This window comes from Dermacentor variabilis, chromosome 1 (genome assembly GCF_050947875.1).
Source record: "Dermacentor variabilis isolate Ectoservices chromosome 1, ASM5094787v1, whole genome shotgun sequence".
NCBI classification, from domain to species: Eukaryota; Metazoa; Arthropoda; class Arachnida; order Ixodida; family Ixodidae; genus Dermacentor; species Dermacentor variabilis.
In genome coordinates this window covers 184,424,579-184,436,402 of record NC_134568.1, presented here as the reverse complement: position 1 = coordinate 184,436,402, position 11,824 = coordinate 184,424,579, and the positions used below count along the sequence as shown (strand labels likewise).

General features: G+C 43.0%; 1 protein-coding gene across 7 annotated transcripts in view; it reads left to right on the top strand.

Annotated features, from left to right (window-relative positions):
* Positions 1-212: 212 nt before the first annotated feature.
* Positions 213-11,824, top strand: part of LOC142588820 (D-aspartate oxidase-like) — a 50,676-nt gene continuing 39,064 nt past the window's right edge. For 2 of the 7 annotated variants that reach the window (XM_075700671.1, XM_075700645.1), the window contains exon 1: positions 215-417. Coding sequence is in view for 1 of the 7 variants with exons in the window: in XM_075700660.1 (XP_075556775.1) it covers positions 2,924-2,938 (15 nt within the window). In the remaining 6 variants the exon portion in view is untranslated. Of the gene's footprint in view, positions 504-2,908; positions 2,939-11,824 lie in introns of those variants that run through there. The other 5 variants (XM_075700665.1, XM_075700640.1, XM_075700677.1 and 2 more) reach the window with 4 other exon arrangements.

The following is an 11,824-nucleotide window of genomic DNA, read 5'->3' as shown; positions in this document are numbered from 1 at the left end:
GTTGGAGTGCTGCTTGTGATGAGTGCACTTAGTAGTTCTTAAATATATAAAATTTAGACATGAGAGACCCGTAGTGGTAGCAGTAGTAAAGCAGCCGCGGTTACTAAAAACCACGCTGAAAACAATACCACTCAAATACTGCGCCATTAAATCGCAGACATTTATCAACTGACCAGTGGCGTCCTCTAAGCAAACTTGACGAAATCAAGAAGAATGGAAGCCCGGTGCCCCCCAAGCCCGCCACCACCGCCACTTCACTATCCATAACTTCACCATCAGCTGACCACGAAGAGGTTTCGGCACGTTTCTATAACGCATTGGCGGTGTGCAGCAAATCATAGCTAGTGGAAGCTGTTCCACTGCCTGGGCGTAGTGCATATAATGTTTCTTCCAATTGTCTCGCCGAACTGTTGAAAGGTGTGTTCACTCCTTCGCGTTAATGCTGGTTTGCTCTTCCTACAATTTACCGCTACTCGTCTGTCACAGAACGCGGATGTTGCAAGGTATGTATCGGCAACGCAGGCGTATTATGATAACCAGTTTGTATTTTACATCTTACACGTTTGCTAATGCTTGACTAAGCCCCTTTTACACACATGCCACGACGGTAAGTAAACAAAGCGCGCTGACGCGCAGCATAATGTACTGGTTTCACCGGTTTCTTTTTGTTTACCTTTTTCTTTGCTCGAAACATAAAAAAAAAAAAAAACTCGTATAGTTTCTTCCACAGTTAGAAGCAGTAACGGGACGCTGTTTCTGTTCGACGTTCTGATGGCCGTCAAACAATGCGCCAGCGAGTCCTTTCAAGAACACCTAGTCTTGTCCTTAACGCAGACGAATTCGTGACGTTCACTGTTCTCACTATCTTTCTCCCCACTTTCTCGTACACTCCTAAAACGGTTGCACCCTTGGGGTGTAATTTGTCCCACAACAATAATCGTCATCTGCCTTGCTTGCGTTTTCTTGAAAACTCAGCGCTCGCTACTTTCCTGTCGAGAATGCTGTGTCACACTGATAACGCACAAGCCGTTCGTGACTGGGAAGCACAGTGTAAGAATAGGTGATCCGACAACGCGGGAGCCACTAGCCACTAGGGAGAAACGCGTCTTTCACGTTTGCACAGCAGCAAAGCAGCACACGCAAGGAGGCTGAAAAGGCGGGACATTTGAAAGGGTAAATAGTTATGGCTGTACGTAAAACGTGTTGAAAGAAATAAAAACTAATTTATTTAGTGCGTCCTTCATTCACTATAATCATCCAAGTTCTTAGGCTCAGTAACAGACTATAATAATGTCTCCAACATTGCGGTCGCGCCGCTCGCTCTTGCAGGCGGCGTTGGACAAAGCCTGGAAGCAGTCACGCAAAAGCGGTGCAGGCACCGCTTTTGTTCTCTTACCCGCCGTGGTTGCTCAGTGGCTATGGCGTTGGGCTGCTGAGTACGAGGTCGCGGGATCGAATCCCGGCTACGGCGGCCGCATTTCGATGGGGGCGGAAACACCCGTGTGCTTAGATTTAGGTGCACGTTAAAAAAAAACCACGTGGTTGAAATTTCCGGAGACCTCCACTATGGCGTGCCTCATAATCAGAAAGTGGTTTTGGCAAGTAACCCCATAATTTAAGTTCTCTCTTTTTTTTTTTTTTTTTTGCAATGTTTGCTTTACCGTTGAGCAATCAGTCAGGCCTTGTTCTCGGTAGATGCCTAATAATGTGGAAATAATGGAAAAGGACGAATAAGCAGAATCGCAAGAGAGGGAAGAAGAAAGTGAGACCGCCCTGAAGTTTCTCTTGTTAACTTGAAGACTAAAGGCAAGCTGATTCATCCCGCCATTCACATATTTTGCATGCTGCAATCAGCAGAGAGCGTCTTTCAGAAGAATGCTGCGAAACGTTCTGCATACTGCCTTACGATAGATGAATTGCTCGAGGAACACAACTTTTCATTTCCATGCCCTCTGCAAAAGGTCATTGTGATTGCACATGTTTTGCGCTACTATGTCTCTATGAGGATGAGGCAATACGCCAAGCAAAAATGATCCAATAGCAGCAAGTCGCGCAATTTAATAAAGCTGGCTAAGCTTGTTTAGAACCCTGCCATGAAGAATGCCACAGGGATGATTGTACCCTACATCGATGAACTTCCTTTCTCTTGGTTTGCAAGTTGATTCCATATTGGTTTTCTGATGCCTTGTGAATGTTGAATAAAAACGAAAACGATCAGCGTCTTCTATTATGAACATTTTATTAAGGAGCATGCACACACTGATTCCATTGAGCACTATAAATGCATGAAAGGCGCAGCATGGTTCATAAGAAACAAGCAGTCTTTGTATTGGTGCTTTGTAAACTCTGCTATTCAAAGCCCATATGTGAAAAGCACAATATTTAATTTTCGGTTGAGTCTACACAACAATGGTGGTACAGCTCACTGCATTACGCGAAAGTGCTTATATAGATGCAGAACATTGTACACGGTACTCCTCAGCACACTCTTCGCATGAGAAATGAAAATGGGGATGCAGCATATAGTGACGACAGATAACTCTTCATCTAAACGGAACTTCCAAATGAATTGCCAGCTGCTCCAACAAAAATGCTGACTGCGAGCACCGCATTGAGCAAAATATATGTTTATTTAAAAATGCAGCATGCATTGCGGCAATGTCAAATAACTCTATAAGCTTTCGGGAGATTAAGATAGTAACCTCAATATGATAGTGCTAACACTTACACGCACTCTGAAAAATGCAGGCTGAAACACATGCACTCTGGGCTTGTCAGCCTCCGGCGCCCAGCCTCCTAACCAGCCTCCTAGGCACGTGCACCACCTTGCGGCTCCCCAGCATTAGTTAGACGCGCTGCCGTCGGACCGCCTTTTCTTAAGCCGTGCTGGGAAGTACCAGACTCGCAGCATTAAAGAAAGGAAATGCGGGCAAGCCAGGTAATAATTATTGTTGTAGGACAAGATAAGCTCTCAAGGGTAAATTTTTCTGGGAGTGTAGAATGAAGAACGAACTTTAGAGAAGGGAAACTGTACCTTCCACAGTGGTACGAAAATAAGATGCGGGAGCACACGGAACTTGCATAGATGGCGCTTCTCAAACAGGAAGCAAATGCATATGCTAGATCTTTGTGAGCAACATAACCTCTTTATCGTGAATACAGGACCTAAGTGTGAAGGGCAGATCATGTGGGAAGTGGGAAACCGGCAGTCGACCATTGATTACTGTCTGATGACGGAAGGAATTCATGATAAGTTGAGAGAAATGGTCATTGACAAGGAAGGGTATAGCAGCATAGGGAATGACCATAAACACATCATTTTGAAAATGGGATATGTAGTTGGGAAAGAGAGCAAGGAGTGCAAAATGGCCAGTACAAATTTGAACACTGAACAAATAACAAATATAGTCGCAAGAGTCAAGGAAGAACTTTGCAAATGGCCACGTAAAAAGTGGGAATAAATGAGCTTCTAAGTGTAATAACGACAGAAATACGGAAAGAGAAACAACATGTTCGTTGGAAAAGAAAAAAGGAACCGAAAAGCTGGTGGAACAGGGAGATATGAGAAGCGATCGCCGAACGACAGAAAGCATCCCAAGAGCACAGGCAGGCAAAGAAGGCGCAGTTGCTGTAAGATGAAGTGGCCAGTTAATGGTAAATATACAGGGAGAAAAAGTTTATGGTTCAAAGACTGGTGCAGGCAAGCATGAAAGGTGAAAGTGAACATTGGTTGTCATAAATACGGGAGAAAAAGAAGGCCGCACCTAGAATATTTTGGAACCACATCAATTTATTAGGCAGGAAGTCAACAACATATCCTAGATGAAGATGGAAACAAACTGGAAGGGGAAGTGGCATTAAATTTCATCCGAAAAATAACAGCCGAATCTTTCCAAGGCAATGACGAGGTTGTATTTGAAAAAATAAAGATCATGAAAGAGAACCAGATAGAAAAGGAGCTGGTGCTCTGGAAGAAAGCCGAAGATAAAATTCCTAAGCATACAACAGCCACAGTGCTAGACGGGACTTCCATTAGACTGATTGATGAACTAGGACCAAAAAGTAAGGAAGCTCTGGTGGAAGCAGGGGAAAAAACTTTAAAAGATAGAAGAATACCGGACAGTTGGCGACAAAGTAGAATTAATTTAATTTATAAAGGTAAGAGGGAGAAACAGAATTCACTCGTATAGACCGTTGACCATTACATAGGTAATATACAGGTTAGCAATGCAAGCAAATTAAAGCTGCAAGAATGGGCAGAGGATAATGGCATTTTGGGAGAACTTCGAAATGGCTTCAGAATAGGCAGGCGTTTGCATGATAACTTATTTGTTCTTACTCAGTGTATCGAAACATCAAGAGTAGAAAGCAGATCATTATATGTGGCCTCTTTAGACATTACAGGAGCGTATGACAACATAGACTGCAACATTTTGTGGGATATTCTGGAAGGGGAAGGCTGAGGCCATGATTGTCTATAGCTTTTGAGAGAGATTTGCCTATAAAATACCGTTTGCATTAAATGGCAACGGATGAGGAGCGAGGAGAAAATTGACATCAACAAGGAACTGAGGCAGGGGTGCCCTTTATCGCCCTTGCTGTTGATGATGTACATGGTAAGGATAGAAAGGGCGCTAGAGGGAAGTAATATCAGGTTTAATCTCTAAAACAAACAGGCGGTACAGTAGTAAAGCAACAGCTTCCAGTTTTATTTTATGTGGACGTCATTCTGTTGCTAGCTAACAAGCAAAGTTATTTGCAACGTCTGGCTAATATCTCTGGACAGGAAGGTGAGAATTTAGGTTTGAAATTTAGCGTTAGAAAATCAGGTGTTATGGTATTCAATGAAAACAGTGAACAGACAGTGACAATACAGGGCCAGGAAATACCTCGGGTAAAAGAATATAAAGACCTTGGTATATGGATTAACGAAAGCAATAAATATATGGAAACACAGGAAAAAACTAACAGTGAAGGGAAAGAGAAATGCAGCCATAATGAAGCACAGCGCTATGAGGATACAATAGGTAAGAGGTGCTCTGGGGTATGTGGAAAGGTGTAATGGTTCCAGGACTTACTTTTGGAAATGCGGTTGTTTGCTTTAAATCAGGCGTACAATCAGGACTCAATGGCAACCAAAGGTCAGTGGGACACCTTGCAGTGGGCGCTCATGGGAAGACTACCAATCAAGCTGTTCAGGGTGAGATGGGCTGGACAAGTTTTGAAGTGAGGGAAGCTCGCAGTAAAATTGATTATGAAGAGCGACTGAGGAATATGGAGGAAAGTAAATGGGCTGGGAGATTGTTGAGGTATTTGTACAGGAAAAACATTGATTCACAGTGGAGGAAAAGAACTAAGAAGCTTACCCGCAAGTATATGGCCTGTAGGGTGAGCAACACAGCGACAAAGAATGTCAAGCGGAAAGTCAGAGAGGCTGAAATAATCTCATGAGTGGCGGCAATGGAAAAGAAACCTGCCATGAGTAACTACTTGAGAGGAAAAAATGAAATCAGAAAGAAACAACTTATGATAACTCAAAGGGAAGCTCATTACTTTTCGAAGTGAGGTCAGCATGCCTTAGAACACGCACCTATAAAGCGAGCCATAAGAAGGAAGAAGAAGCATGCGCTTGCTGTGGTAAAGCTAGGGAAACGATGGAGCGTGTTTTATTAGATTGTGAAGATATCTATTCAGCAGTCGATTTAGGTACCACTGGACTCCTTGAAGCCCTTGGGTTCAGTGAGAGCAGGGGGAAAGTAAACAGGTTTGCAATAGAGATTAGTAAGAGGCGATTGGAAGATTGGTGGAAGTAGGGAAATGACAAAAAACGAAGACATACAAAAACAAAGTTCACAATAGGGGGTCAGAAAATTTGGTTATGGGAATTCATCGTGCATTTTTTTTTTCCTTTTTTTTTTCTCTTTTAACCTAGGTAGGAAATTAGGCAGTATAATAGCAAGAGCTTGGTGGCACAACCCACTGCCTCGTTCCAAAGTGGACGCTCGTAACATCCATACATCCAGTGGAAATGAAGTTTTTTTTTTCTTTTCTTTTTCTTTTTTTAGAGCAAAATCAAGTGCGGTCGCTTTTCACCGGTAGCATGCGCTGGTATGCGCCGTGCTTGCCCTGCTGGGTATGCGGCATGCCTCATTGCCTTGGTTGCCGCGTAGCTAGTGCGTTCTAATTGCCAGGAGACCAAAGAGCCTCTACTGGTGCCCATACAAACAAGCCACGAGTGAGTGAACAGAATGTGCGTCTTTACTGGCAGACGACAAGCAGTCCACATTCTCGTGCGAGGGCAGAAATAAAATTTGCATGTTGAGGTACGCTGGAATATTGACGCGAGCTTGTAAAAAGGCTCACCGTCGTCAATACATGTGACGGTCTGGTAACGAGCGACAACCAGCAGTGCAAACAGATTGGACACCTGTTTGCACAAACAGTTGCCGTTAAAGATGAGCAACTTCTATTGCAAAGCAGTCAGGTGACGCAGGGAGCTGCTGCTGCAGCCAACACAGCGACGTGGACTACCCGGCATTTTAGCAGTAACTCCTTTCCAACGTGCACGTTTCTTTCGGGGGCCGCTAATGTGTGGCTCGCACTCGGTGCCCCGCTTTGTCTCAATATGGACAGATTGCTTTCGTGGGCATCACATTTGGTAGCCACTTTTGCGGGCCTTTCCACCCATGTGGCTATCAACTTATACACGTCAGAGCACGTAAGCACGTATACTGGTCTTCGTTCATGCCTAATCGCGGCCGAGAAAGGCCACAGGCACAATTTGCCCATGGCTGCAGTAGGAAAGGATAAAAGAGGAGTACGAATCACGGTGCATGTGAATTGGGAGTCTATGTCACTGTGCAGACTGCTGGAGCAAATGCTTACCTTGACGGACTGCTTCCCAATGCTACTGACCAGGCCCCCACATCTTAGAAACATACCACGACCAAGTGGGGCAGCAAAACCAGATTCTGCAATCAATCACTTCAGTGTAGCTTGCACACTGAAGGCCCAGGCCATTGAGGAACAAGAGCAGTCATCAACGAGACTAGGAATATGGGAATGAGAAAGCTTGCATTCAAGAAGGAAGCCACTCTGCTCTGCAAGCAAAATGACACATAGCACACGGTGCATAGGTCAACGCAAGACACATGCCAATGCTGCATCAGCTATTTCAGGAGAGGAATTGCACATGACTATGTACACTAAAAAATGCTGCTACAAATATATTATGCTACTAGACAGTGACTGGTAATAAGTATCAGCGAAGAATTGGTTGACCTTTAGGTTTGAATGAGGAAGAAGGATCTCTGACAAGAATGGGTAATGAGAAAGCTTGCGTTCATGGAAAAGAAATTGTACTTGGCACAAATGGAATTTGACATGGCCAGGAAGCTGATTAAGAGAAAACTGACGGAACACTTTTGGCCAGCGTCGTCTGTTCTTGGTCAGAGGTTCCAGGTGCATCTGAACACGAAGAATTTCCAGGAAGTCCTTGTTGTGGTACCTGGATGACTCTGCTAATGTCTGTGCTGGCAGATTGATGGCTGAAGCTCTTTTCAGTCTTCACACAGTCCTCCGTAGATTTGATATCTCATCCAAATACTTATGCATCCTCTTTGTTCGTGGTGTAAAATCCTTGCAAATTCGGCTCCAGCCCCTTCCTGTTGGTGTAGATAGGGGCTCCTGTGATGACCAAGATGTGCTTGGCACAGACTTTGTTGGGGCAGAACAGTGACACATGAGGTAAAGCACAGATTAGCCAAACTCATGTAGTGTTTTCTTTTACGTTCAAACTAATTATGCTGAACCGTAAATATGAACAAACATTCATATCATCCGCTACAAGCAAATGACGTGTGTCTCAAGATTAGCAAGCCAATACAGCATATATCAAGCATATTTATTTTCGAACCGGGTGTTGTTTACCTTGTTGTAGCAGCCAAAGTCCACATAGTGGCCTTGTTGTAACAGGCAGTAGTTTCTCTTCAGTGCGTGGAGTGTGTTGCTTTGCACTCGTGCCATCCTCGTTACTGAATGTCTGGAACAGAAATTTTGACTGCATCAGAAATTGAAAAAGCACAATTTTGCAATATGACATGCAAAAAGGTGTGACATATCTATTGTAATGGTTTGTGACTACAGAACACATGCACGCTGTTTGTTTTAAGGTCCTTAAGCAGTATGTTAAATAAATATTGCTACTATCCATAAAATTGATGTCTGCCTAACTACAATGCATGTCAACAGCTTAAGCATTATTAAGATCACAAATGAGAACATTTTTGCACTCATTTATACACTAGAAGAGGTCACATTGCTGGTTCCATAAGCAAATGCATGAAAGTCATGAAGCTGTTAGAACTATGCATTATATTTCTACACCAACGTAATGCGCTGCTTCTGTACTGCAAAAATAAATGCCCTAAGGTGAACTAAACTGAACAGCAAGAACATTTGGAACCAACAAGTACGAATATGGGTGGATTATCATGCATGAAACTGTTTAATACATTAAATTTTGTACTTTCACTTCATTTTACCAAAGGGTTATTTGGTTGTATGGACGAAAAAGTTGCTGACGCACTTGAAAAACTTTTTATATATATATATTGATAAGGCTTCTCAGTCACCTATGGCCACGGCTACAATAAGATGAAAAATCTGACACGCGTTCCGATATCGCTTTCTCTCTTTCGTAATTGTGCGTGTATAACGACGGCCTTGCAACTAAAGGTTTATTTAGGAAACAGCAATAGAGGGTTCTGGCTGCCCATATGTAATGCAGGATCTAGTTTAACTTGTCTCCCCCTGTAAGTTAACGAGACGAATATCATATAACGATTCAAGCAGATTCAAACGAGTCACCGTTATTGCCATCATCAGTCGCAGCAGAATCCGGCTCCCATTTCGATGCAGACGTGTTCCGCATGGCTCATGACTGAAACTTTGCTTTTGGGCTTACACCTACCTCTGCTCACAACACGTCACTTCCCCCTAGGTAAATAATGCGAGGTATCGAAGCGCAATAAACTGGTTTTGGCACAAAATAAGCTATCAGCTTAAGTGTACGAATGGATGAATCCATTCCTGCCATGCACACGAACATACCGGTAAAAACGTTAAATCCAGGCCAGAGGTCACGTGGAAAATTGATGATGCTGAACACTATTTGCATGTATAATGGCCAAAGAACAACAAAGCTACTAATAAAGAGTACAATATCTAATTAGCAATGATAATATTATACTCTTTGTTATGTAATAAGAATGCTTCGATAAGTGTGGGGGAAAGTTTGTAGGGTAAAATTGCGCTTATTACGGCACCTCTAGCGGGAGATATTGAACTCACGCAGGCAGCCTTCAAGTGGCTATACTGTGCTTGTTTTATTAGCAGCGCCGCATGGTCGATTTTTTCACCCTCTGTGGCCATTTGTTGAACTTGTGTGTGCTACCCCTGACTTTCTCTCAAGCGTTGGCTTATGTAAAAGCTCCCTAACAAATCTTGGCCTACAGCCACGGCCTCTAGCGAGCGCAAAGTGAAACGTGCAGCGCACATTTCTTTTCTTTCACTATTGTAGGGACAGTATACTTTCGTTAAGGTGTACTAGAATACGGCAGAGTGGGATGAACGGCTGGGGCGGCGCATGCTTTGCAGTGAGGCGCGTGACAATGAAAAATACTGTGGCGGCGCTGTGATTGTAGTGGATTGGGTCACATCAAGGTCGCGCCGTTGGAAACTGCTGGCGATACTTCTCGGAAGGGTCAGTCGTACTACTTCGCGCACTGGCGTATGCGTTGAGACCGCTCAAACGGTGATTATAATATATGACATGAATAGACGCCTTTCTTTCTCTTCTTTATTTTATTTTTTTAAATGCCGCTGGGTTGTTGCGCGTGCATTGCAGCCACAGTGTCGGCTTTCATTCTACTATGTTATTGTACGGTTTCCTTTGGAGAACAAATATTTTTCTTGTTCTTCAAGCAGCCTGTATCTCTAGTGTATTTTTCGCATATAGTATTCCATCAGTAGGTCTAATGAAATGCAGACGGAAAAACGTATGTGACCTTCCTGCTTGCCACTTCAAACAAATAAAACATTTATGGGGAAGTATTCTTAAAGAAAAAGAAAAGCAGGCAGATCCCACGCCCTGGTGGAATCGATGTTATGTGAAGCAGTGTGCGGGGAGCCTACCAAGTTATCGAAACGACCATGAGACCACCAAGATGTAGACAGTTGTTTCATGACCTACATGACCGCATGTCCTGACATACAGGTCATGACCCATCATTTATGTTTGTCATACTCTTGTCATACTATGCTAATTTTGGTACATACCATGTTAACGAAATGACCATGAGAGCACCTAGACGTAGGTGGCTAGATAGATAGATACTGTCAAAGTGGCAAATGTTCGCCAAGAAATGCTTCGCATTTAAAACTGCCGTGCAACATTCCATTCATGTTTCAGTCTTCCTCGCGTAACAGAACGTGGAGTAATTGATACGGGTTCATTTATTGAGGTCGGACCTCAGGCGCCAAAAACAGTTTTAGGCAGCCGTTATATATGCTAATCTTGGCTTGTAAGCCGTATGACATTTTTTTGTCTAGTCCCTGCTTAACAACAACAATAAAAAAAAAGAGAAACGAAAAAAAAAAAAGCAATGCGGTACCCTTATTGGTGGCTACATAGTGGATATGGTGTTGCGCTGCTAAACTCAAGCTCACTGGTTCAAACCATGTCATGGAATTCAATGAGAACTAAATGGAAAAGCACTCATGTACTTCTGTCTAGGTGCACGTTAAAGAACCCCAGGTGGTGAGAATTGAATAGGGTGCCTCGTAATCGTATCACCAGATGTAAAACGCCCGAATTTGTTTAATTAAAAAAAAAAACAAGGTAGCTGTGCCCTTTGGCTTTCTTCTAGGGGTGTAAATGAAAAAAATTATTCTCAAGTCTGATTTCTGAGGAAAACATGTTACGCTTATCTTATATTTCATACCTAAATGTAACGGAAGGAAGGCGAGAAAGAAAAGGACATGTAATGCCATTCCCAACTGTATGTACGCTCAACTAAGCAGCTTGTGTATTATAAATGGCTGCTTTCAGTTATCTAGTGCACTGTCATAAGGACAATTATGAAGCAATTAAAGGAATGATATGCCTCTCATACATGTAGAGATATTTGTAGATCTGCTGTGTTCGTTGAAGAAAATAAGCGTGGTACCACGTGCATTGAGTCCTCACTTGCATCGGCCCCTCACCTTCCAGACATCAAAAGTGCTGTTATTCGAACGGAAACTGCTTTTCTGTCATTTTTAATAGTGAATTCCGAAGTCGAATATGATCTCAACAGCAAGTGCCATTCAATTGGACTATATATTTCTACTTCATTTCGCCTGCTGGCACATTGAAGGAGATCACTAAACAAGCCGTGAAGATTACATTGGTAAACACTTCCCGGTCACCCAGATTCAGTCTGAATACATAGGCAATGTATTTTCCCTAACACCGTTGTTCATATTAGAGAGTTTTAGATTAGGGAGACGCAATCATTTGGCACCCCCTAGCGCTAGGGTGCCCCAAACGCTTGCGTCCCCCTGATCTAAAACTCTCTATTAGCGTCCAATAATTGCCTTGATTCCTTTTCTTGGAAAGTCGATTGGTTCACCTGGAGCTGGCGCAGCTTTTAAAAGAAACATGCTTATTCCGGTCGGGAGTTTTCACTTTTTCAATCAGTGCATTTAGAATATTTGATAATTTTTCTCTTACATATATGTTGTGGATATATATGACTGTGTACCCTTAAATTTACCTAGAAGT